The sequence below is a fragment of the Protomyctophum bolini genome, assembly GCF_963924005.1.
Source record: "Protomyctophum bolini genome assembly, chromosome: 23".
Classification (NCBI taxonomy): Eukaryota; Metazoa; Chordata; class Actinopteri; order Myctophiformes; family Myctophidae; genus Protomyctophum; species Protomyctophum bolini.
Genome location: NC_137884.1, coordinates 20,104,695 through 20,131,251, shown reverse-complemented (window position 1 = coordinate 20,131,251; position 26,557 = coordinate 20,104,695). Strand labels below are relative to the sequence as shown.

At 46.4% G+C, this 26,557-nt stretch overlaps 2 protein-coding genes across 9 annotated transcripts in view; one reads left to right on the top strand and one right to left on the bottom strand.

The window, feature by feature from the left end:
- Window positions 1-17,974, top strand: part of kmt2e (lysine (K)-specific methyltransferase 2E) — a 44,995-nt gene extending 27,021 nt beyond the window's left edge. For 5 of the 8 annotated variants that reach the window (XM_080757199.1, XM_080757196.1, XM_080757198.1 and 2 more), the window contains exons 10-25: window positions 51-168; window positions 2,083-2,192; window positions 2,704-2,968; window positions 4,645-4,752; window positions 6,584-6,655; window positions 7,592-7,774; window positions 7,902-8,282; window positions 8,479-8,784; window positions 9,047-9,200; window positions 10,038-10,267; window positions 11,261-11,317; window positions 11,406-12,263; window positions 13,512-13,789; window positions 14,448-14,527; window positions 14,616-14,695; window positions 15,555-17,974. In XM_080757199.1, the coding sequence (XP_080613325.1) occupies window positions 51-168; window positions 2,083-2,192; window positions 2,704-2,968; window positions 4,645-4,752; window positions 6,584-6,655; window positions 7,592-7,774; window positions 7,902-8,282; window positions 8,479-8,784; window positions 9,047-9,200; window positions 10,038-10,267; window positions 11,261-11,317; window positions 11,406-12,263; window positions 13,512-13,789; window positions 14,448-14,527; window positions 14,616-14,695; window positions 15,555-16,604 (4,330 nt within the window). In that variant the 3' untranslated portion in view covers window positions 16,605-17,974. The remainder of the gene's footprint in view (window positions 1-50; window positions 169-2,082; window positions 2,193-2,703; window positions 2,969-4,644; window positions 4,753-6,583; window positions 6,656-7,591; window positions 7,775-7,901; window positions 8,283-8,478; window positions 8,785-9,046; window positions 9,201-10,037; window positions 10,268-11,260; window positions 11,318-11,405; window positions 12,264-13,511; window positions 13,790-14,447; window positions 14,528-14,615; window positions 14,696-15,554) is intronic. The other 3 variants (XM_080757202.1, XM_080757201.1, XM_080757200.1) reach the window with 1 other exon arrangement.
- Window positions 17,975-25,740: 7,766 nt separating this feature from the next.
- lhfpl3 (LHFPL tetraspan subfamily member 3) overlaps window positions 25,741-26,557 on the bottom strand; it is a gene marked incomplete at both ends in the record, with an annotated part of 33,503 nt that continues 32,686 nt past the window's right edge. The window contains one exon of the mRNA XM_080757474.1: window positions 25,741-25,994. Coding sequence (XP_080613600.1) covers window positions 25,741-25,994 — 254 coding nt within the window. The remainder of the gene's footprint in view (window positions 25,995-26,557) is intronic.

The window sequence follows — 26,557 nt, the reverse complement described above, 5'->3', positions numbered from 1 at the left end:
ATTTAACCGCTGCATTTCACACCTTTCCTTCCCGTGTTTTGCTTTCCCAGGCCCTACCCATTTGTATTGTTTTACTCTAAATTTGACGGGCTGGAGATGTGCGTGGACGCTCGTAGCTTCGGCAACGAAGCTCGTTTCATCCGACGTTCCTGCACCCCAAATTCTGAGGTGAGCATTGTTTTTAAACCAGTAAAAAAACACATTGAGACTAAAGTCTATTTTACAAGTGTGAACTGGCCAAGAGACGAGGCAAAATGAGCAACACAGCTCTGCCAGTAGCAATAAATACAAGACAATAACAGGACTGACATGTGACATTCAGAATCACAATACCCACTAACGAAGAAGCTCAAAGGAAGAACGGGAACGTCTAATAACGCAACCAATGAAGGCTAATATATATAAACTAAGCAAAGGAATTTGCTAATAAACAAAAGGGCAAGAGAAGCAACAATTGCTATATGTCAAAGCAAGAACATTGTTTGGGAAGTGTGCCCATGGCAATCCTTTTAAAGCTCACTAGGGGAATCACAGAAGCCAGTTTGAGTCTGGTCTGTAGGTCATTCCATGACCAGGGTCCGAAAAAAGCAAGGTTTTTTCTTTCTCTCCTAGATTCAGATTTTGTTGGGGGGCACGACATAGCGCAGCAAAGCATTTGATCTGAGGTTAAGAGAGTTTTGGACAAGTTCAAATTTAGTAGGAGATTACCAAGAATGGCTGTGAGAATATACCAATGTAGCAACCTTTTTTGCGAGAAGCAGTGGAAAAGCAGGACTTCATTCTATAGAAGAAACTCAGAGTGAACTTTAGCTTTTTTTTGCTAAGGCATCGATGTGGTGTTTGAAGTTTAACTTATTGTCAGAGTGGTGATGTTTGAGGGGACATTGACATTGAGGCTATTTGGAGAAAATGGCATGGCCTTGGTTTTATGACCATTTAATAGCAGTTTGCAAAATGGCGTAATTGTAGAGTTTGCTCAGGAATACAGGTATTTTCTTTCCACAACCTCTACTAAACTTGTCATTATTACTATTATGTACTCACATTGATCATGAGTTTGACCTCAACAGGCAGGAATAGTGATACCAAATTGTGATGGCGATGAACCAAATACAGATCTTATTTGGTTGTCAACCAAAGACAATCAATCCTAGACGTACTTTTCAGTCTGTGCATGCTACCTGTAGACCAGGGGTTTTCAACTGATTATGAACCGGGGACCACCACCCTGACTGAGAATCAACCTGGGGACCATGTTGCTATTGTAACTTACTGTATGTATGAGCGAGCAGACTCATGCAATTCATTATGGGCACAGCCACATTTCCTTATAATGGTGACTCAACCAGGCAATCCAGTACAGTTTCGTCCCTTTTCTGTGGAAGTTCTTGACGCCCGACTTCCCAGTAACTGACAACATCGACACGTCATCATATGTCACCACGTCATTTACTGCATTGTTTCTCAACTTGTGGTCAATACAATAAATTAAAAGTCTTCACTTTCCTACATTACTAAATGCATGGTCAGGGACTACATGGTATTGACCTTCACGGACCACCATGTTGAAAACCCATGCTTTGGGGGATACTATCAGGAGACATGTTGGACCACATGTCTGACATGGCACAAAGACACTGCACTTTATCTAGTGTGTTTATTTTGACTTCAACTTTAACTTTTTTTTGTTAATTTGAGATTCCCCCCCTACCTCAGTACCTTCAAAAACCGCACTGAAAACCCACCTGTTTAGACTAGCCCTCTCAAGCTTTGACTAACAAAGTTGTAACTGTTTTATTGGTTTTAATTCTTATCTTTTACTTGTTTTTCCTAATGAAGCTGTCCTCTTCTTATGTTCACTCCCCTGGCCCCCACACATGTGAAGCATCTTTGAGTACTATGAAAAGTGCTATACAAGTCCCAGATATTATTATTATTATTATTTAGTTTATTCCTTTTTCCCGAGTATTTAGATGATACCCAGTGTTCTAATGTAAAGTGCGTTATACATTTTAGCTTTATACTATATGATAAGTATGTTACAGTATAAACCCATTGATGTTTTTCTTCATACTCCCTCAGGTGCGTCACGTCATTGAGGATGGTATGCTGCACTTATACATCTACTCATTGAGGCCTATCATCAAAGGCACAGAGATTACCATTGGCTTTGATTTTGACTATGGCAGCTGGTAAGTTGTATGGAACTCAAAAAGCACGTTGATTATTATTATTAAAGGCTATAGAGCGTCGCAGTCCCGCCCCCTTTCCTGACAACGCCAGGCCCGGGAAATAGTTTCCAATGCATTTTTCCCATAGACATTTCAAAACGTATTTATTTAAAGACCTTATAAGCGTCATAAAGCCAACTCTTGTCGTGACAAATCATGACGACAAACAATATTTTGGACCAAACAAATAATTACCAAAAAAACCTGCCGGTTTCTTCTTCTTTCTAATTATTTGTTCAGCCCGAAAAATTGTTTGTTGTCATGATTTGTCACGACAAGAGTTGGCTTTGTCTGCGGCTTAAACTTCTTTAAATAAATACTTTCTGAAAAGTCTATGAGGAAAATGAACAGGGATTTCTTTTCCGGGTCTCTCGAGGGGGCGCGACTGCGACACTATAGTTTTGCCAAGAACCTCTTGTCTACCGCCCTTTCTCTGTGTAACTCTTCGTTTTCCTCCTCCTCGTTCTTTTAGTAAATACAAGGTGGACTGTGCCTGTTTAAAGGCCAACCCAGAGTGCCCGGTGCTCAAACACAACTCTGAACCCACGGAGAACCTGGGCTCCCTGAGCCGGCGCCGAGGGAGCCGCAAGGACAAGGAGATGCTGCCGCACGACGTCGACGACCAGGGCCACGACCAGAACATGGACCTGGACGGCGAGGGCAAAGCCAAGGCCATGATGATCGACGGCAAGCAAAGGAAACTCTCTCCACTGCGCCTTTCCATCTCCAACAACCAGGTATGACTGCACCCCCCCCCCCCCCCCCCGCCACCTAGCTTGAAAAGTATTACTGTACCCATCAAATTCATCACCCCTTATTTTACCAATGTCTGTTTAGAACGCTTTGCCACAATTCACATTTACCTGTGCTATGCATGGCATTCTAGTTACCTGACCTTGGTGAAGTATTCTGTTCTTTCACTTCTTTGCATGTATTTTCCATGGTTAGACAGTAGACTTTTTTCTTTTCTTTTTTTTTTTACATACTTTTCAGTTCCCTGTTTTCCGTGTCCAGAAAGCACCATTTGCAAGAGGATGGCATGGCACCTGTCTGGCTGTTGTTGCATTATATTCCTCTGCTTTTGAACAAATATGCCTCATTGCGCAAAATGCAGTGGAATCTGTTTATGTAGACTCAGAGGTATCTCTTATGTGACTTGTTAATACAGAGTTTTTTTTATTTGTAATCTAAAGCGGGATTTAAAGGACCTCTTAATGATCATGATACAATTGCACCAGTTTGGTTTTTTATACTCTGTTTGTGTCACATAGGAGGGCTGTGGGCAGTTCAGAAACCCGTCCACAAGTGTCAACATTGTTGGGGAATCCAAGCTAATAGAAACGGCAGGCTTTCTATTCCTGAAAAGTTGCAATGCGAAAATAGAAGCCATCGTTCTCACTAATAGCCAATAGACCTCCAATGAGACACAGAACGAGTAGAAAACAATGGTAGTATTTTATCATGAACATTAGTGAGGGCCTATTATATGAAGATAGTTTTGAAAAGTGGTGAAGTGGTCCTTAAAAGCAGGATTATGCGGAAACCATAGTGTAGTGTGCAAATGTGAAACACATTTAGTCTTGTTTGTTTGGCCTAGTAGAAACCAGGCCATGCTAATTGCTTCAGCAATGGAGATGGGGAAGTGGAGATGTGATTTAGGCAGCTAGACAGTTGAGTTGAGTTGACTGTTTCGTGCCGACACTGTGGTACAACAAGAAAGGTGAAGCAAGAAGATGTCCCTGGAGAGATTTCATCACTACCACACATTCTCACTCAAAGGGCATTGCACAATAGGGAAGACAGCATTGGCCCAAAGTCGCATTGGAATATTCTTAAAAAACAAAACAAACATATACTGTAAGTTTGACGGAAATTAACAGTACATGTCATGTCAAGCATTTGTCTGACCAACTTCCGGTCTGTAGTGTGGTCCTCAAAATGTAATTATTACATATTATTTTTGTTATTGTTGTACAATTCGTTTAGCTGTCTCAAGTATCGTATGGCAGCCCCCCCCCCCCATGCACATTGTACGCCCGCTGCCCACATCAATCAGTCTGTGAATGTAGGATATGGCAAAGTTGGAACGGATACCTCGAGAATCACAGGTCTCCTCCTAGAAAAACAAGGAGCACATCTCATTTTTCTTTAGCTCAGCTGATGTGCTTGTGTATGAAAAGGCGAGCTCTGAGCAGGTGTCTGTGTGCGAGCGCACACAACAGTTCCTCAGCAGTCTCTTTAGACTACCCCTCTACTACTGCTACTACTGCTACTACTGCTACTACTACTACTACTACTACTACTACTACTACTCCTCTTGACTAACGCCCTCTAGTCTGTAGACTGACTGATTGAGCAGCAGCCATGATAAAGCGCCACCCCCCCTCCTCCCCTCTTCCCCCTCCTCTTACAGGATCCTGACTTATTTGAGGATCTAGATGAAGACCACCAAAGGTTGGTTAGCAATGAAGTAGAGATGGAGTCAGAGGAGCAGATTGCGGCAGAGAGGAGGAGGAAACTGGTAAGTGTTGCCATAAAGCTTAGAGAGGGGCCTCCAGCTTCTGTTATACGCTGCTATACACGCTAGCGGACCCACCACCCCCCACCCCCCATGTCTAAAAGTGAAACTGAGCTGCCCCGCCCCCATTACGCTGCGCCCCTGTTGCTCGAGGTTTGGACTCCCCTGTCTGTCTGTCTGTCTGTCTGTCAGTCGGGCGCTGGTGTGTAGACAAGGGGCAGGTGTCCTCACTCTATTGATTGCCTCTTCCTTACCTACCTGCCACCCCACCAGTACCCCCAGTCCATCACGTGATGCTGCTGTGCTGTCAAAGCCCCCCGTTTGCTTTATTTCATTTCTTTTTTTTTAATCTGTTTTTCTCCTCGCTCATCAGTCCGTCCTGCTTTACTCCTCTGGAGTAGTAGTTTCATCCGTGTTTGTCATCGTTCACGTGTCATTTGCATAGTTTCCCCCCCCCCCCCCCCCCTTACCACAACACACACGCACGCTCACACAACACGACACAGAATGTTTAAATGATAACGGGCCTCCAGTCCATACATACATGGACCCCTCCCACCCTCATGAGTGGGAACGAAACAAGAGCTCGCAGGGACTCGTTCATACTGGAATGCCCCAGTGTGCATTATTATAGTTTTCAATATAGCGCTCACCGGGCAGTGGTACAGGTTTTGAACCGGCCAATTACTGGTTCATCCTCTCTGTGTCCCTGCCAACAAAACCCTGTGTCCCTGAGATATGGGGTCACAAACACACGCTTGCGTTAGCACACTACACTCTCTCTCTCCCTCTCTCTCACACACACACACACACACACACACTCTGGAAATTACCCTGCAGTCAGCTCCATTTCACACGATAGACCCAAAGTGTAAAGTGCTGACTCATCCTTGGCCAACGTACAGCCCTGCTAATTGGCCAGAGAGCAATGGATGGAGTGAGGGGGAGAGAGAGAGATGGAGCCACGGCCATAGTGATGGAGGGAGCTCCAATACTCTCGAGCGTTAACTTGGAAAGCAACACCTGTGTGTGTGTGTGTGTGTGTGTGTGTGTGTGTGTGTGTGTAATGGTGTGTGCTTGGCACGATATCTCAACTACTTGTACATAACAAAAGCCACTTTTGGTTGTAAAAGGGTAGAGAGAGTGTTGCGACTGTCTAATCCCCCACTCCCCCTAACACAATGTATCCCTTTGTAGTCGTCTTCAACATCTGTTTGGGTCACTGGTGACGGAAAGAATGTCAATTGCTTAATCATTAGTGTTTTTTCTTTCTTCTGGGCGGGAACCCCTTTTGGTGTTTTAACTAAGCATTATGTAATACTTTAGCTATTGAAAAATAGCAGATCTACAAGCTCGTAGCACGAGCTTGTACTGTAGATCTGCTATTTTTGAAAAATCGTGAAAATGCGGCACAAATCTTTGAATATATATATTCTTTCAGAAGACTTTATTATTTTATTACGACGTCAGGCCTAAATGGCCAGCATAAAATGTTTTTACTGGTTTAAATAAAAAAATAAAATTGCATAAAGACTGATGACATTTGAAGAGTGGTTACCTAACAGATGGTTGTTTTGAAAACCTGTGGTAGGGTTAACCCTAAACCTAAGGGAAAGGGGGTGACATTTTATAAGTGTCACCTAGTTGCAACCTAGTTCGTTCCGAGGTAGTCACCAGCCCGGTTTGCTGCTAGCTAGGCCTATAGTCCTGTCGAACTCCTGCCCCCACTCCCCCCCCCCCCCCCCCCCGGTCCCAAATGTTCTTGTGTTGAGTGTTGCCGGAAGGCCGCGTGTCTTCTAAACTGGTCTGTCTTATTTCATTGAACCCATTTCAGGCCAACCCAGCGGAGCAGTCCCATCTGCCTGTCGGCGGGGCCTCCAGCTGGAAGGGATTGAGGCATAAGGAGGTAAACTTGACCCACACGTAGCAGCCTGCCACCCCCCATGGATTATTGTTCTCAATCGACCACGACTGATTGAAGTCACTTGATTGACTGCAGACCACCGCAATGGAATCACCTTGTGCACCGAAAATAGCCAATCTATAAGCTTATAGATTTGCCATTTTCGGTTATTAGTTATAGTTCGGATGAAAGAGTAATTGTAGTGTTCAAACCTAGCAATAGAATAGATTCAATTCACGAGTATTGAAATGAAATGGTAAAGCTAGCTATGGAATGACTGTTCAGAAGCATCTTCCAATAACCCTAATGATCTCGGATATTTCATGAATTAAAAACTTCAATCTGAAATTTCTTCGACTGGGAATGTTTAGCATAGCTAACTATTGTGCTAATTGTTGCGGAAACGGTTTAACAAATTACACAATTGGGACTTTGGCCCAACAATGGATTTCAGTAATGAGATTTAACTATATTTTATGTTATAATTTAGCTATTGAAAAATAGCAGATCTACAAGCTCGCTACACTTTTACAGAGCCACATCTTCAAACCTGACCGCTGCGGTGACATTGGCCGTGTCTCCGTATGGCTTAATTACTTTTTAATGGTGTTGTGATTTGGTGCTCTTTTTTTCTTTCTTCTGGTTAACGCAAGTAATCCCCTTAAGAAAAAAAAAGTGTATTTTTGGCACAGACATGCACATAATTGATAATATAGACACACCACGCATTATAGTTGATAAACGCAGTACTACAACATAAAGCTATTCATGTTGGTGACCTTGTTTGCCCATTCTGCCGTTCTTTTTAGCTTATATTATGCGAGGCCTATTAAGCGGTTGTAATCCCTACACCTGTGACCGAGTGAGAGTTGTAGAGCTCCGTTAACGCACCTGTTCTCGTGTCTCATCTTCTCCCTCTCTCCTCCTGGACATCTGCAGACGCGGGAAGAAAGGAAGATGGAGGCCATCCTCCAAGCCTTCGCCCGCATGGAGAAGAGGGAGAAGCGGAGAGAGCAAGCCCTGGAGAGGATCGGCACCAATAAGTCCGAGCCTGGGACCACCCAGATCAAGGAGGAGCCTCCCACCACCCCTGAGATGGCGGACTCCCCAGCTGCCGTACAGGTAAACCAACAGCCAGTTTATTTGCTCAATGCACCCATCTTGTTTTCATTTTTTTATGTCAATCATTTGCAGTATTTCATGGCACGATAATATTGTGACAGACCCTACTAATTAATCATATTGGCAGTCCTGTTTATCTTATGAAGGACATACGCTATTTCTTATCCCTCAGCCACTTCTGGAAGTGAAAGAGGAGCCGGGGCTGAAGCCGGCCAAGGTCAAAGGCTCGAGGAATAGGAAGAGTTTCTCCCGGAACCGAACGCACATTGGCCAGCAGCGGCGGCGAGCTCGCACCATCAGCACCTGTTCGGACTTGCCCCCCGGCTCTCCGGGGGAGTGTGGTGTCGAGCCCCTGGCAAACGAAATGCTGGAAGGAGAGACTCTCAGAGACGCTCCGGAGCCTGAAGCGATCCCCTCTCAAGCCGAAGACACCAGCCCTCCACATAGCAGCAGCTCGCCTGCACCAGACAGAAACCGCTCCGGGCAGAAGAACTTCAAAACTAAAAAGGTACAAACTCCCCCCCCCCCCCCCCCCCCCCCCTCCATTTCTCCCTGTACACCTCGGACTAATGATATGACTACTAATTGGTCATCGGTTTAGTTAATTAACACAATTTATGCCCAGGACGTCTGTGGACGTTAGCTACAGTCCTAGTTCTGACTTTTACAACAACATCCCTCTCTACCGTCCTGTCTTTCTGCAGCAGCACTATGTGAGCGACTGGATGGGGGAAAAGCATCAGGAGGTGCGCGTGGCGGTGCGGACCCCCGAACCTGTCCCCGAGAGGCCTTTGAGAATAAGCAGTGACCCTGAAGTACTCGCCACCCAGCTCAACGCCTTGCCCGGCATGGTCTGCACGCCGCCGGTCTACAGCACGCCCAAACACTACGTCCGCTTCTCCTCGCCTTTCCTGGCCAACCGGAGCCCCACCACGCCCGGGGTGCCCACAGGCCGACGGCGGTCCCGGGAGCTGCCCGAGACGCCGCAGACCACCGGCAGTTGTAAAAAGGTACATACATTACTTTGGCTTTACTAAGCGCTTGGGGATTCGTTTTTCACAAGACTTGCATGTTTACACTTAAGAACTTGTTGTGGAATGGGCTGCTATAAATTCCACCCGCCCACCGAGATAAAAAGAAGCGGTTGGTAGTATCAACAGAGCCCAGGTCTACTCTCGGATTCAGGTGCTTTGAAATAAAGTGTTGGAATTTCTCACTAGAGTGTGGTGCTCTTTGCGTAAATCTTCTCTCTCTCTCTCTCTCTCCCTCCAGCGATGGCTGAAGCAGGCCCTGGAGGAGGAGGGCTCCACTAGTCCAGCCAGACAGCCCAGGCTGATCATGCCCACTAGTGAAGGCCCTCTCAGCCCTCAGATCAATGGAGACTCTGACAGTCCGCTGCCCTACAATGGCAGCTGCTCGCTACCAGGTGAGCGATATGATTCCACTTTATTGTCCGCACGGAAGTGGGATAGTTGTCTTTGGTGCACATGGCATTAAACCACCACCAATACTGAAATCTATGAAAAGAATAAGAGCATATAAAAGATAAGGATACAAAGAAATAAGAAAAACCTAACTAGAGGACAGCGGATTTTGAATTTAAAATAGTGCTTTAAACAAATAAAGACCTTTTGGAAAAAACGTGAGTTCATCATGTCAAACTGAGCGAATAAAGGATGAGAAACGACACGAAGAACGCTCAAGGATTTGTCAGTGATGTCACTGTTAAGTTATGCAGCACGGAAGTAGCACAGACTCGAAGCTGTTCACGAACGAGGGGCTAGCTTCCTGCTTGTGAGCCACAGAGACCTGACATCACTGTGGAATCCTTGTTTTTTTTTTCACGTCAACTTAGAAGGTTAAAAGTTTCTATTCAGGTATTATATAACTGAAATCCCGGCCACCTCGTGGACTGTTTTAGAGCATCTCAAACTTTATTTATAAAGCATATATTACAACGACCAATGGACGAACAAAGTGCTGTACAGGTTTTAAAAGAGCAACAGATCAACACCAACACAATTTTGAAGGAAAAATATATAAAAATAAAAGGAGCTAAAAAGAAACTATTACAAAGCTACACAGAATATACAATCAAGCGGTGTCAAAGGCCACAGTGAGTCTTTAGTAGGGATTTAAAGGCCTCTAATGAGGGGGCAGAGCCAACATGGAAGGTTTGGCCGTTCCAGAGTCTGGGGCCGGCCACCGCAAAGTACAGAGCAGTACAAAGTTGTGACACTGCCGTGTCCCTGTTCCTTTCCAGAGTTGCCCACGCCTCTGAAAAAGCGACGGCTGAGTCCTCTGGACGCCTGCATGTCGGAGGGCTCCACGCCCTACGGCTCGCCTTGTGCTACGCCCACCAGGGCCGACCAATCGGAGGTGCCTCCTGCGATGCTCCTTCTGGCCACGCCGCCGCGACCCCGCATCGAGGAGTCCAACACGACGGAAGCCCTGCCTAGTACCCCAACGCACACACTTAGTGCCCCTCAGGAGGTAAGAAGCCCTGCCTAGTACCCCAACGCACACACTTAGTGCCCCTCAGGAGGTAAGAAGCCCTGCCTAGTACCCCAACGCACACACTTGGTGCCCCTCAGGAGGTAAGAAGCCCTGCCTAGTACCCCAACGCACACACTTAGTGCCCCTCAGGAGGTAAGAAGCCCTGCCTAGTACCCCAACGCACACACTTAGTGCCCCTCAGGAGGTAAGAAGCCCTGCCTAGTACCCCAACGCACACACTTGGTGCCCCTCAGGAGGTAAGAAGCCCTGCCTAGTACCCCAACGCACACACTTAGTGCCCCTCAGGAGGTAAGAAGCCCTGCCTAGTACCCCAACGCACACACTTAGTGCCCCTCAGGAGGTAAGAAGCCCTGTCTAGTACCCCAACGCACACACTTGGTGCCCCTCAGGAGGTAAGAAGCCCTGCCTAGTACCCCAATGCACACACTTAGTGCCCCTCAGGAGGTAAGAAGCCCTGCCTAGTACCCCAACGCACACACTTAGTGCCCCTCAGGAGGTAAGAAGCCCTGCCTAGTACCCCAACGCACACACTTAGTGCCCCTCAGGAGGTAAGAAGCCCTGCCTAGTACCCCAACGCACACACTTAGTGCCCCTCAGGAGGTAAGAAGCCCTGCCTAGTACCCCAATGCACACACTTAGTGCCCCTCAGGAGGTAAGAAGCCCTGTCTAGTACCCCAATGCACACACTTAGTGCCCCTCAGGAGGTAAGAAGCCCTGCCTAGTACCCCAACGCACACACTTAGTGCCCCTCAGGATGTGAGCCTTCTTCTAGAGCGAAATAAAAAAATCTCACACATCTGAAGTGAGGGCCGCTCTTATCCTCATACATCAGCCAATCAAATCGTCACATTCCGTGCTACAAACTCATTCCATACTCTTACACACAAACACGCAAAGCTGTCCATAGGAGGGCTTAGCCAGCAATGGGAAAACCGAATGTGGTATTTACATGGGTCCTTGTGTTCACAGAGTGAATCTTCAATGGACAGCTCCCCAGAGGGCAGTCGCAGACCCAGCACCCAGGAGGTAGTGAAAATGACAGAAAAATAATAGTGATATACATAATAATGCATTTAATTAGTATAGTACTCAAATGTTTCTCTCCTTTTCTCAGCCTGAGCGTCCTCCCTCGCTGCTGTCCTCCCCCTGCACGAGGCCCCCCAGTGCAGATGGGCCCTTGACGGAGGCCAAGGTGGTTTCGGTGCCCCAGAGTCCCCAGCCCTCCACCGCCGAGTCCACCACAGACTGTGGCGGAGGAGGAGAGGACAAGGACCGGGGCGACGCTGGCGCCGCCGTGACAGACGTCAGCGGCGAGGCCTCTCCGAGCACAGAGCCGCCGGCCTCCTCGTCCTCCTTCCCTGGCTGGATAAAGAGCCCCGAGAGAGTCCCGGCGTCGGGGCCGACCGGCCTCAACTTCTCTCCGATCGTCTCCAACCTGAGGGACCTCACCCCCTCGCACACCCTGGAGCCCCTGGTCCCGCCTCCCTTCAGGCCCGACGGGGCTGCAGCGGGGCCATTGGTCCTGGTCCCGCCTCCCTTCAGGCCCGACGGAGCTGCAGCGGGGCCCTTGGTCCTGGTCCCACCTCCCTTCAGGCCCGAGGCCGCAGCTGGGCCCCTGGTCCTGGTCCCGCCTCCCTTCAGGCCCGAGGCCGCAGCGGGGCTCCTGGTCGTCCCGTCTCCCTTCAGGCCCGAGGCTGCAGCCGGGCCCCTGGTCCTGGTCCCGCCTCCCTTCAGGCCCGAGGCTGCAGCTGGGCCTGCAGCAGCAGGGACCGCAGCCATCGTTCCGTTGGTGGTGGTGGTGGCTGGAGGCGGGAGCAGCAGCGTCACGGCTCCTCCCTTCGTGGAGGCCCAGGGCCAGCTCTTCTACCCGTGCTCCGAGGAGCAGGCCTCCCTGGGCTTCTCCCGCTCGCTCAGCGCAGACAGCGCAGGAGAGGCGGGCGGTTCCGCACAGAATCCCCCGCAGAAGAAAAAGGTGAGCTATTGTAGCATTCGCCCACTGGTTCTTTGGTTTGAATCCAGTGGTTTTTCATATCGAGGTCCAATATTTAGGAGAGATGACAGGCAAATGTTGATCAAAATCCTTCTACGTTCTCTAATTAGCCTGTCGCTAAGTCCCACCCAAGCCCGTTGTTGGCCAATACCACGTTAGCAACGGTTACTAGGTTAGGGTCCTGGTCAAGCTTGCAATGCTGGTCAAAATGGTTAAGCAGTGTCAATACATATATTTGCTGTACAGCATCTGTGGACCTCAGAAAGAGGGTTTGTTTTCTTACCCGTTATGAGCAAACTAGTCCATTCCATGAATTATTTAGCTCCGTTGTGCAGTTTAATAGTATATATAAAAATAGGCTCTCATTGACTTCTCCTAAAGCATCTCCCTCAAACACGTCCAAAATTGTGTATGGTGTTTGCGACAAGTGGACGAGATCAAATAAATTTGTTTACATCCAACGGTCTGGATGGTAAGCCTGGGACCGAGGCTACTTCAGGAGTGCGTGTACAGATTTGGACCAATAATACTGCATGAGATTTCCTGATGCCACTCATAAATGGTCAGAATCAGCTTAGTGTTCTAAAAGAGTGACTTTGAGAGTTGTTTCCCCGTTACAATGGAAGTCAATGAGAGCCTATTTTTATTTCTAATACTACTAAACTGCACAACGGAGCGAAATAATTCATGGAATGGACTAGTTTGCTCATAACAAAGTAAGAAAACAAACCCTCTTTCTGAGGTCCACACATGCTGTACAGCAAATATATGTATTGACACTGCAAAACCATTTTGACCAGCATTGCAAGCTTGACCAGGATCCTAACCTAGTAACCGTTGCTAACGTGATATTGGCCAACAACGGGCTTGGGTGGGACTTAGCGACAGGCTAATTGTGAAGACTTCTTTTAAATGAAGTAATGCAGATGTTTGGTTTAATTTTACACTCTCAAAGAGTTAAAGATCTATACGGGTACATTTGGTTACCAACTCTCCATCATTTAGCATGGGGACCACCTGGAACCCCCTCACGGACCACTGGTGGTCCCCCGGAACCACTGGTTGAAAACCACTGTTTTTAATCTTAAGCTAATATATTTCTGATGTCATGCCATTCTTATCCAGCAAGAAAAAAAGGAAAGCAAATGCTGCCCCCTGCTGGTCATAGGTGGGACCATGCATGCGTAACCTTGAATGACATCGCCGTTTCTGTTTCTGTTCCGTTCCCAGGTGTCCCTGCTAGAGTACAGGAAGCGTCAGCGCGAGGCTCGCCGCAGCGGCTCCAAGAACGAGTGCAGCTCTCCCGTGCAGTCTACCGTGCCGCCTTTGACCGTGGACGCCTTCCCTGTCGCCGCCGCCGCCGAGGTGACCCCGGAACCCCCACCGCCTCCGCCGGCACCACCGGCGGCCCCCGTCAACACCGCCCCCAAGGAGGCGCCCCCGGCCAGCGAGGAGCTGGAGAACCCTGCAGGAGAGAAAGGAGAGAGGGAGGGAGGAGAGGGACAGTGGTATGCACTACTACTTATACAAGAAAAAAAGTGAAATGTGAAATTTACATCAACACGTTGTGAGCTTGTAGATCTGCTATTTGAACTATATTTTTCAAAATGGTAAAAAAAAAAAAGGCAAAGAAGTTTAGGCATAAGATTTTTGGACAGAATCTGGAGGAGTAATATAAAAAAAATGTTTTTGCATCCTGGTAGCGCTATAACATGCCATTCTGGAAAGAGGTTCATCGTTGTGGCATCGACCGGGTTAACGGTGCCGGAGATTAGTTGGTAACAGACGGACGGACACACACACACACACACACACATGGACGGAGTGCAAAACATGCTCTCTCCACATGCCTTCGGCCTGGTGGAGACAATAAAAAGTTCATGAACTAGTGCCCTCTACTGATATTGATCAGACTTTGATGCTCTATTACGCAAATCATAGTCATTTATTCCCCGTGTTAAACACGTACACATCCAGGAATTTATGAATGAAAAGCTTCATAAAATTCAGCTCAAGTAAAGCCTAATCTGGCTTCTATAGGCAGGCAGATTTTGAATGACGGTAACGCAGAAGGCAGCTACCTAAACCCAGTGACTTGCAGACATAATTCATGCTCTACTGAAAATAAAGTTCTAATGGCATTTTTTATTTCTTCTCCCCCCTCAGGACTTCATCTAATTCTGTGGAACAGGCCCGAGAACGTGGCTACCACAGAGCTCTGCTGCTCAGCAAAGACAAAGACGCAGGTGGGCTAACTGAGACAAACGTCTGGACCATTGTTGGTTTTTCATCATGTTTCATGTCATTGATTTCCGACGTGGTTTTGTTCTCCAGATGGCGACGCGGAGGGAGGCGATTCCACAGCAGGGGCAGAATGTCCATCACCGGGTCTTCAGAAAACCCCGACGAAAGAGGTAAGCCATCGGATGCACGTTTACTTATTTAGGATCAATTGTCACATTAATAATTGCAATTAAACGATTTTAACACTTTGCCCGGGGTTATTTAATCCATTACATTATAGCGCCCATTCGATTTATAAACACGGACCCCTTTTACCCGCGGACCGGATGTTGTTGTGAATGTGTGTGTAGCAGCTAACAATAGCCACACCACTCTAGAGTCGATCGACAACAACGGGAGGTAAGAATAAATCTATCGCGACTAGCGACTGGACCACAGCATCTTTTTTCATAATTAGACGGGATGATTTAGATGAATGTTTTAAGATATTCGTTTTCATCAGCTAAACAGGGGAGGGAGTTTTTCGATGACGTCTCACTCTTACGCAACACCGAGGATTGCCCAACAGGCGCTCCCAGGTTGTGGAGCCATGCGATCCGTTCTCATATCAATAAACTTCGTCTTTTGGACAATACTTCGTCCTGGGCGTCGGGTGTTACTAATAGAAAGGACAAAGAACTTCGTCCTGGGCGTTGGGAGTGTTAATTCTGGTTATTTTGCATTGAACATTGGAACGTTAACAATGTGTATTTCCGTTTGCCTTTTAGGCTTCGTAATCAGTTAATCACTAATTGGGCAGAAATGACAAATAACTTAAATATACAAGGAAATAAATAACGGATATGACTTAAATATGCAAATAAATAACCGACACATCTAATCATTTAAAACATGGGAAACGATTGACTATGCAAAAAAACTTAGCATTGCGATTATGTACTGACTGTGACAGGCCTGTACATATTGCAGATCACCTTCATGTATTCAACATTTGGAACAACGCTGTATCCTCTCTCCTCCCTCCTCCAGCCATGTTCTCCTGGCTCCGCCGGCCCGGCCCAGCCCTCCGCTCGGCCGGCCAAGGAGGAAGACGGCGGCGACGGTCAGCCTCGGACGCCCAACCCGAGCGGCCAGATGCCGAGCAAGCCCGCCGGCGGCCCCAAGCCGCTGGCCCCCCTGACCCCCACCAAGCTGCTCCCCTCCTCCTCGCCGGTCCAGTACCCCGGCTCCTCCTCCTCCTCGCTCCTCCACTCCCCCAAGCCCCCCCAGGCCGCCGGGTCGCCCTTTCGCGGGCAGAGAGCGCTGTTCTCCTCCCAGTCTCCGGTCCTCCTCGTACCCCAGCAGGCCCAGCTGGCCGCGGCGCCGCCGGGCCCGCCGCCGGCTCCGTTCCTTCCGCAGTACAACGCCCAGGGCGCTCCGCCCCCGCCACCCCCTCCCCCGCCGGCGCCGCCGCAGGCCTCCGCGGCGTATTTCCCTGTTGGACAAACGGCCCCCTCGGCCTTCTCCGGGTTCAAGTCGGCCGTGCCCTCGCCCTACCCCCCGCCAGCGGCGGCGGCGGCCCTGATGCAGACTCTGCCGCACAGCTTGCACTACCAGAGCGCCGGAACCCCGCCCCCACCTCCCCCTCCCCCGCCACACCCCCCGCAGCAGCACGCCACCCCCATCCAGCAGCACCAGCTCCTGCTGGTGGCGGGCTCGCCCCCTCCGCCCCCTCCCCCGCAGGCCCAGCTCGTCCCCCAGCAGCAGCTGGCTCCGAGCGGGTCACTGACTCCTCCCCCGCCGCCTCCGCCCCCTCCTCCCCCTGCCCCTTCAACGCAGGCGCCACCCCCCCACCACTTCCAGAACTTAGGGGCCTTCCAGCCGGCCCTGTCGGTGCCCCCTCCCTCCGCCTACCCGCCACCCCCCCATCAGCAGACGGGACTGCCTCCCCCTCCGCCTCCCCCGCCCCAGCAGGCTCTGCCGGGCCCAGGCCAGGCCCCACCGGCGTCCTCCCAGATTCCCAGCGGGTCTCGTGGGGCTCCTCCTGCCCCCTCTGCCCCCTTCCATAGCTCCGGGTACCTGGGTACAGGGTGGCACTGACCTCCCCCCCGCTGGCAGGGCCCGGCCTATACCTATGCCCCTATGAACTCTGCCTGAGAGGGGCCCTCCTCCCCAACAGCGTATGTATTATAAGCTGTAGATATGTTTTCTATGTACCTGAACACACAACATGGCCAATGGAAAAACAGCTGGAGAACGCGGGATACAAGGGTACTTTTTAAAACGAAGCGAAAAGAAGATGGAATTTGGAAGTTGCAACAATCTTTTGAGAGACAAAAAAATCTACTTTGTGTAAACTGAAGATGGACTAATCCCCCGGTGCTCATAACCCTGTCTCTGGCCTCCCTTATAGTTTGATATAATCCTCTCCTACTGCGACAGAGAGACAAGCTCTCTGTCCAGTTGTCTTGTTTTGGACTCCTATTGTAAGGCCCCCGCACTTTGTATCAAATGGACATTCCAGCCTATAGCCCTTTTCCTTCATTTGTCTCTTAGTCCTTTTCACCTCGCTGTTCCTTCCTATCCTTCCTGTCGTCTGCTCTCAGTCTACACCCATGTACTTGTTTTATCTAGCAAGCTTATTATAGCAGAAAGAAAAGCTTTTTGTATAGAGAACGAACAATAATTATTTTTTTTATTCCTCTCTGTGTAACAACAAATATTCTGTGCACCGCTGCAGAGATTTCAGAAAAAGGCCCCTTCTGGGAGACTGCTTCTCTGCCCTAGGAGGCTGCACTCACACTCTGCGTGTGTGTGTGTGACTGTGTGTGTGTGTGTGTGTGTGTGTGTGTGCGAAACTGTACGTTTGTGTGTGAGTGAGTGTATGGAGGTCACGTGCCTTTCTGTGTTTTTGTCACGTGTCACATGGAGTGTCGCATATAGCGAAAAGGAGAACGCGTGAACGTGAAAGCGAGGAGAGTGTGTGCTGTAGTCTTCTTCGGTAGACAGAGTGAGGTGTCACCCGTAGGCAGGATGTCGGCGGTTTATTTTTGAATATCAATGGTTCTTTGTAGAAAGTGTAATTTAATGTATAGGTGGTTACTCCAGCTTTCACCAGGAAAACAGGTTGTAAATATTAGCTTTTTCTTTTTTTTCTATGCTTGTACAATTCGCTCCCATCCCATTTTCTTTTCTTTCTTTTTTTTTTTTCTCTTTTTTGAATATGGTTGTAAATACGAGCGCTCTGTTGGCAAAGCTGAATGTTTTCTGTGACAGTAGCATTATTTTTTTTATTTTTTTTCCTTCAAAGTTCTGGACTCTTCAACTTTGTCTCTTTTTTTATTATTATTATTTGTGTGTGTGAGTGTATGTTAGTTCGGAGGGGAGAAAAGACTCACAGAACACCGCACTGGTTGGCTATTTTCATGGTTCATTATAATAAATCACTGTAATGACAGTTTTATACCACTTGTCGTATCCTGTGTCTCTGTCTCGTCTAGGACCGAGGAAATATCCATCAGCAGAGGACCACAAGCAGCTGTGTGTGAGAAATCACTTTATTTATTTTTCCTTCCCTTAGCCAATGTAAAATTAACCAAGGGACATTTAGATCACTTTTTGGGTGGCACAGGAAATGATGATTCTTACTTATATTGTGTGTTAATACATGGTTTTCAACCAGTGGTCCTTTGTGGGGGGACGGGTCCACATGGTCCTTAGCTAAATGATGGAGAGTTGGTATCCAAATGGACCCCTGTTTAGCTCTTGGTGTCATTGTACGCTCTCAACAGTTAAATTATTGTTAAACATCCGCATTACTTAATTTACAAGAAGTCTACACAATTAGAGAATGTAGAAGAATTGTTAATTTGATCGTTTGCCTGTTGTCTCTCCTAATGGTACCAACATCAATACAGTGCGGAATTGTGGACGAAATCTTATCCAACGCACAACAAAAATCTCATGTGGTCCGTGGCGCAAATGCTAAATAAACAATGGGCCTTGATAGGAAAGGGGTTGAAAACCACTGACACTGATGTGGGGTGCACCGGGAGCGCACTCGCCTATTAGTTTGCACTCAGTGCGCTATTTCCGAACGCGCCCAGAGAATTTGAATATCGATCACCGCTGTATTGACGACGACTGGCGCAACTGGAGCTTTGTGCACTTTAACACTGTAGTGTTTGCGTTTCCATCTCTTCTCGGGGGTCGTCACATGAGCACATGGGCTTGCACGTATTCTCTTTGAGCACACTTTTATCCTGAAGCTATGTGCATATCAAGGGTGATGTCTTCTTCAATCCCGCTCTACTCTACCACCCTCCATTGACAGCCCATTCATCCAAATAGAAAAGTACGATCTTGTATTAAACAAGGTTTTAACTCGCCAACATTGCAGCTGTAAGGCAAGCTTGAATTATTCCTTTCAATCTGCAAAGCATTTGACTCATAAGAATCCACCATAGACATGTTATGAGCTACATTCTGTCAAGAAATTCAAGTGTTGGGGCCCCAACACTTGAATTTCAATTGTTTCTAATTGAATGAAAACGAGTGCTTCCAAACCCCAACAGTTGGGGTTTGGAAGCGCTCACACTGGGCCATGCGGTAGCCATGAGTGTCCTCCTACCTACATGTTTCACTAAACAGTGGGCAGTGGCTCAGGGGTAGAGTGACCGGATGGAAACCGCAAGGTTCCCAGTTCGAACCCGGGCTCACCCAGAGTTTGTGTCGAAGTGTCCTGACCCATAATTGCTCCCGATATGCAGGTTGGTGCCTTGCATGGTTTCCTCCAGCTTCTGTGTGTGAATGTAATGCCCAATCTCTATAAAGCACCTTGGATAAAGGCGCTATATAAATGCACCATTTACCATTTAAATGGAACAAATATGGCATCACAAATACCCCTCAGCATGTGTAGAGGGTCTCTTCTGACTTTCAATAGTCTCAAACAAGGAGGCTGAAAATGAAAGGTGAGTCCCTGAATTTGTTCACAACAATGATTCTTTGGACACATTTTTATGGTCCGTGAAGGTATTGCATGATGTGGTCCCTGACCCTGACCATGCATTTAGTAATGTAGGAAATTGCTGATTCGTTTTTATCGACCAGGGGTTGAAAAATGACCTGGTGATGTATGATGACACATCAATGTTGTCAGTTACTGAGAAGTCGGATGTCAAGAACTTCCACAGAAAAGGGTGTCCTGTAAAGGACAACCAAGGTTCATGTTTTAGGTTATTAGAGAAAGTAAAAGATGAGTGTTAATCTTTGTTCATTTAGGCCTACTGCTTGCTTTCGTTTTAGCGATTTTAACTATTTTTGACAGGGGGGCGGGGGCATTTGAACATGGGGCTAAATGTGTCATCTTTTACAAAATTTCATGGAGATTTATTTATTATTATTTACTATAGTCCTACTAGATCCCAGGAAATTACATCTAGCCACAAAAGATCATGGTAACTACTGAATGTGAAGAGGGGGTACTAGGGGATGTCATACTGTGTGTAGGCTCTATTTTGTCACCGCCCCCTTCACATTCAATAGGTCTCGTGAACTTTTGTGGGCAGATGACATTTTATGAACTATAGTAAATAATAAAAAATAAATTGCTGTAAAATGTTGCCCCTGCCCCCCTCCCCCCGTCAAAAATAGATAAAATCGCTAAAACTAAAGAAAACAGAAAATGAAAAAATAAAATAAATAAATAACACTCATCTTTTAACTTTCTCTAATACCAACCTAAAACATGAACGTTGGTTGGGAAAAAAACTAAAGTTGTCCTTTAATATGGAATAAGGGCAACCATGGGAAAGGAATTGATTAGTGGTTCTCAATCTTTTTTGAGCTCTGGACAATTAGCATGTGAGTTAAATAATGACTGATTTGGGCTTGATTTAATTCACCTTAAATGAACACATTAAATGAAGCCCTTAACAGTCAATATTTCATTTCAAGCGTTTCCCCCCCACACCACAACAGTGGTCGTTGATTCTTATTCAGGGTGCCTGTTTCATTATCAGTTGAATTTGAAAACCCCTGGCCTAGTAGTCTAAATTTATAAAATAGGGTATTCCAACAGTGGTCTGGGGTGCTCAGTTACTAGAGAGTACTTCTAAATTGCAGTATTTATTGAAACCTTTACTTAAGTAAAAAAAAAATAGTACTTTTCCCACCACTGTCCAGTGTCCACATGTGCCTGCGTGATGTTTGGAGCTACATGCTCCTCACCAGACACAGTTAATAATGAGAGGGCCCTCCTTTACTTACAAGTCACGTATTCAACTGGAGCCCAATTGTGTGCAAGCCGTTTTCTTCCTTTTGAAAGTAGACAGACCATTCAGCTCACTGCTTTAAAAGCCGATTTGCCCGTCCATTTGTCCAAATATTATTTTAATAAGACAGTGAAGAATAACGGGGGAACAAAGAAAAACACAACAGTATTGCACGGGCCAGGTTTAAAATCTGTTCAGTGTCCTGGTATGTGACTGATGGATTTGGGCCACTGTTAACTGCACCAGTGTGCCCTCTGTATTCTACAACATTGTCCGTTCACAAAGTATGGCACTCACTATAATGGACCCACAGCTTGAAAACACTATCATCATCATCATCTTCAGTACACTTCAAAGTCAAGACAAAATACACGGACATATCCAACATGTAGATAAGATATACATAGAATAATAGATTTCATATACATTTGACATCTCCTGTTCAGTACACTTCACCAATTAAGCCTGATTATTATTTGTTTACATTTTCACACAAACAAAATAGCCGATCTACAAACTCACACAGCATCACAATGTTTTGTGAGATTGTAGGTGAGCGAATTTCGAAAAGCTTTTGAAAAAGCCTCTACTATCACGACTCAAATTAGTGGTTAATATCTTATTTCTTGCTGTGCCATGTGTCACTAGAGAAACTTAATCTCTTTTTGATCATGTCACATCAAACATTTGCTAACTATACATTGCACATTCCGTTTGCTCTGCTCTCTCTACATCATCCAGCAGAGGTTGTCGCCGTGGGACCCACACCCAACAGAGTGTTTCCAGTGAGCCAACATGCACAGCAGCAGCACCCTGACTGTTTGACCAGAATGGAACAGAGCCTTCATTAGTATCATCGGTAACACCTGTGAAGGAAGTAGGAAGAGCTATTCTGTGTACATGGAGCCTATAGTAGTAGCATAGTGCATGGAGCCTGTCAGTGATCGCATAATGTCAAAATCCAAACCTTGGCGGCTCTCTGCATCGACATAATGTTCATGGTATGTTCACAACAATGTTTATGGTATAATACACTGCTCTGTGACAATTCACCAACAATCTGAAGGTATGATTTGAATTGGCTGCAGTCATCCTTCCGTGCTCTTAAATCCTCCTGGAGTCCTTGAGCCTAATTTCAACATGCAGAGAGACCATCTTTTATTAACGGCCTAATTAATTAAACTTGTGCGCCACGACTTTCAAAACACATCAATGAACGTTTTCAAGATGAAAGATGGTTTCATGATGCTTGCAACTGCGTTTACACTGAATAATTTAAAGATGCGTCTTGATGTTGCGACGGGCGGTGATAATCCAAAACAAAGTGATGGAGATGCTTATAAGGATGCTATTTTACAGGGTTCCTTTCTGACGGGATGAGAGACGACGGCGGCGGCGGTGGGGTCCGGGTCCTCGCTTCAATGGAGGTTTTTAGGTCTCTGAATCCTCCTTCCTTTTGATCTGCTCCCTCCACCCCGCTTGGCCCAGCTACACGATGGATGGACCAACCAGGACTTCTGCAGCTGCGTCCTCCTGAAGTAATATCACGTCTATAGGTACCGGAACCTGGAGAAACCGGGAGCACGGCGAGAACACGGTAAGGGAGACGCTCTGAATGAACCGTTCAATGAGACCTGAGGCCAGATTCTATACAAAATGTCTTCCAAATCATGACAGTTCTATGAAAAACGTATGTTTCTATGTCAGTGGTTCTCAAACTTTCATGTCAAGGACCCCCAGAATTATATATGTATTTGGCTGCAGACCTCCCCCCCCCCCCCCCCCCCCATCTCAAAATATTTAGTTCTAGGGACCTCCCAGAAGCAAAGATGTGAGTTAAAAGTGTTTGCTGTGAAAGAATATACATTCAAAGATTTGCACAGGTTTTCAAGATATACAAGCGCGGCACTCGGTGCCACTTGAGCTTATGTATATCTGCTGTTTTTCAACAGCTAAAGTTTAAAATAATGGTTAAAAGCTAAGGTGACACAGATGCCTTTCCGGCCTCCGAGTTAATGCGGCTTCAAATCTGAGGAGTGAGTGAAAATCAAATATTCTCTCTGCTGCAGGTTACATCAAGCTTGACAAACTATAATTAGGGAATTAATCTAAAATTCACACATGACTGCGAATAATATTGATTGAAACTGTGCTACTTCGCAGATCACTTACCTGTGTGCGTGTGTGTGACACCATTGGCAGACATTATATGGCATTATTCCCTGTTTCTGTGGGAAGAAAGAAACCAGTTTACAATGAAGATTAAATGGCTGTTGTGGTTACACATAACCAATAGATGGCAGTGTTGTAAAACGTATAGATGACACAAGTGACTATTTGAGGTCAATGAGTCATGCAAAACTACCTGAGACATAAACAGTGGTGTAAAGTAACTTTAAAAACGTTCGTATAAAGAATATATTGTGTTACATTTTCACGGTTTTTCAAATATAGCAGATCTGCTATTTTTGAAAAATCGTGAAAATGTGGCACTAAAAATCGTAAAAACCGTAGGCCTATATATAATTGGCCGCCAACCCCCATCTGAAAATATGTTGTTCCAGGGACCCTATTTTAACAGCTTAAGTATAACATAATGCTTAAAACACCAAAAGGGGTTCCTCAAGTACTGTACTTAAGAATAACATTTTAGGTACTCTTACTTTACTGGAGTATTTCCAAATCTCTGTACTAATACTCAACAACATCTCAGTTTTCTCTGACATTTGAAGCATCCCTCATATTTCACCGTCATTGTCATGTAAAAAGATCTGCATGTCTGTCTGCCTCTCTCTCTCTCTCTCTCTCTCTCTCTCTCTCTCTCTCTCTCTCTCTCTCTGTTCTATCCTGTTGTTCTCACCTCTCCCTCTCACTCCTTCGCTCTTCTTTTTTGGTAGATAATGGCGGCTAGCTTCCACCTTCCCGTTAAGTGTTCATTTTTTTATAATTTTTTTAGTCGTAGGCTTTTGAATGAAATTTGATTTAGTTTTAGTCATATTTTAGTCACCTGAAATGTGTTAGTGTTAGTCTAGGTTTAGTAGACAAAATTTCATTTCATTTCTTTTCTCTTAATTCTTTTTCACCCAGTGTCAATTATCTAATGTAATCCTGGGCACTATACACTTCCTCTACGCATATATCTTTTCTACGTCCGAGCATAGACATGGTAACGCCCTGCGCGCCTTTGATTGGCCTACCGACACTGCCAGCCTTACCAGAGCTTCCTCCGAGGTGGAAGATACATGCTGCGAGGTTACTCCGTGGTGGGAAATAAATAAAATAATAATACAAGTACAATATTCTACAAGAGAATGACAGCTTGGCACGCGCAACAGTAAATTAAAGTTACAAATTACTGTTGCGTGTTGCCACTCTCTTGTACTTGTATTATTTCCCACCACGGAGTACCCTTGCATCTCGGAGGACAGGCAAGACGGGCAGTGTCGGTAGGCCAATCAGAGGCAGGCGGGGCTATGCTCTATGCTCGGACGTAGAATAGATATACGCTTCCTCTACCAACCTGGGGAGGGCAGCAGACTGACCTCATGCTTCCTTCAATGCATGAGGAGTCCAAGCTGCTTCTTTTCACCTTACAGGGGGGACGTAGCGCGTGCCCGCCAAAAATGCTCACAACGTGCCGCGCTGCGATGCCATTTTCAGAGCGCAACACCTGAGTGCAACCAAAATAAAACCATCTCTTCTCCACTACTCCCTCCCTTTTTAGTCTAGTTTTTATTTGTTGACGAAAATGTCAATATATTTAGTTATACTTTTTTTTTGTCATCTTGGCAATCTTTTTTTAGTTTTCATATTGTTTTCGTCAGTGAAAAAAAGTTAGTTGACGAACACATCCAAATCAAATCATGCGAATACGTGTTCAATCAATCATGCAATCAAAGCAAACGGCATAAACAATATTAGTTTGCCTCTTCTACAAAAATAAAAGTTACAAGTTACTGTCGCGCGTGCCGCGCCCCACCACGGAGTAACCTTGCGTCTCCGAGGACAGTCTGGCAAGACGGGCAGTGTCGGTCGGCCATTGGCAACTGTGGCTCAGCTGATAGCGATGCTGTGATTAATTTAGACCTGGCTGGCTGCCAGCTGTGTAAACAGCCATCAGTAATTCATGACTCTGTCCCGTTATCCCCAGGATTCAATTAAGCCTCGCTAGCTCGACATTCTTTCCCTGTGTGTCTCTCTCTCTTTCTCCTCATCCCCTCGTTTTCCTTTCACCTCTACCTTCCTTCTGTTCCTCCTCGCCTTTAGTCATTCCCTTTGAATATAAATGCAGGTCGACGTTTCTTTTTCTTTCTTTCTTTGTTTCTTTTGTCTCCATCGCATCTTTCCTCTCCCTCGCTAGTGGTATTCTCTCTAAAACAAATCCTAATGATCCCTAATCAGTGGTGGGAAAAAGTTAGTTATTAAGTGGAAAAGAGTATTTGAAGTGATCAAACTAGCAATAGAATACAAGTTTTAGAAGCAGTGATTCAAATAGCCTGTATCCTGACATCCTTAGACTCACTAGATTGAGAAAGGATGCAATCACGTCATCCTCCTGGGGGTCCTGGGATGCAATTCTGTACTGTCGTTGAAGTAGGACTCTACTTCCCTGGCACCCATCTAAAAGACCGCCCCTGGGCCCCAGGACCCAGTAGGCCCTACATTGAAAACCTATTTACATCACTGCAGAAGCATCTTCCAGAAAGCATGAATGGTCTCAGAAATGTCCTAAAAGCAAAGAGGTTAATGCCTCAAATCTGTGATTTCTTCAACTGGTTGGCTTTTATGTGGAACAGCAGCAACAGTATAGGTTTAGAATGATCATACCGGGGCTAAAACATCATCGTCATTACATTTTTACAGTCTTGGATATTTTTAAATGGTGAAAATATTTATTTCAGAAAACTGGAGGATTTAAAAGATTTTTTTTTTTTTTATCTTGAGGTCAGGCCTAAATGGGTTCAATTCATTCCATGCTTACTGTCTCCCAGCAGCTCGTCGTCGGCCATCAGTCCGTCCTGGCGGTTTCCCAGAACGAAGGCCAGGAAGGCCAGGATGAGGGCGTCCATGATGCCCATCACCGCCAGGATGTAGGCCCAGCGCACCGAGCACGCGCCCAGCGTGTACTTGTCCGTCCGCTCGCCGCACATCCTCTTCACCTCGTCGCTGTCCCAGCCGTCCGGGTAGATCATGCAGCCCAGTATGAGACAGGTACCTGGCGGGGGGGGGAGACAGTTAGCCTCTCAGACCCAAAACTTTGAATATTGATCCTGTATCGATGTTGGTGTGGAGTATTAGTCTACTGGAAGCCCACATGAGTCCCATATTAGACCCAGAAATGTTGGTTAGTATAAACTTTTATGATTCAAATGTCATCTATAGGCTTAGCAGATGAAAAGGGGGTGAAGTGTCCCTTTAATAACGTTTTCAATCAATGAATCAACCTATGTGCCAAGCCTTTATAGTGCACAGGCTTTGATTTTGAGAAAATCGGTATAATATAAATATGCATTTCAATGTGTGGGTCCCTGTATGGGTCCCTGGCATGAAAGCGTCTTTGTGAGTAGTTGGGGCAGGCTGACATGCATGGTGACGTGTTTCCATGTTTGTATGAATGAAAGGTTTTTGTTTATATTTGAGTACCTGGCTGATAAAGGGCAGGTTCTTATGACGTGTTTCATGAACCATTGGTTGAGGGTTAGTTAGGGCATCATGACATTCAGCCCGGGACACTATTGAGTGATTGGATGAATCACACAACCGTGTAAAAGAGAGATG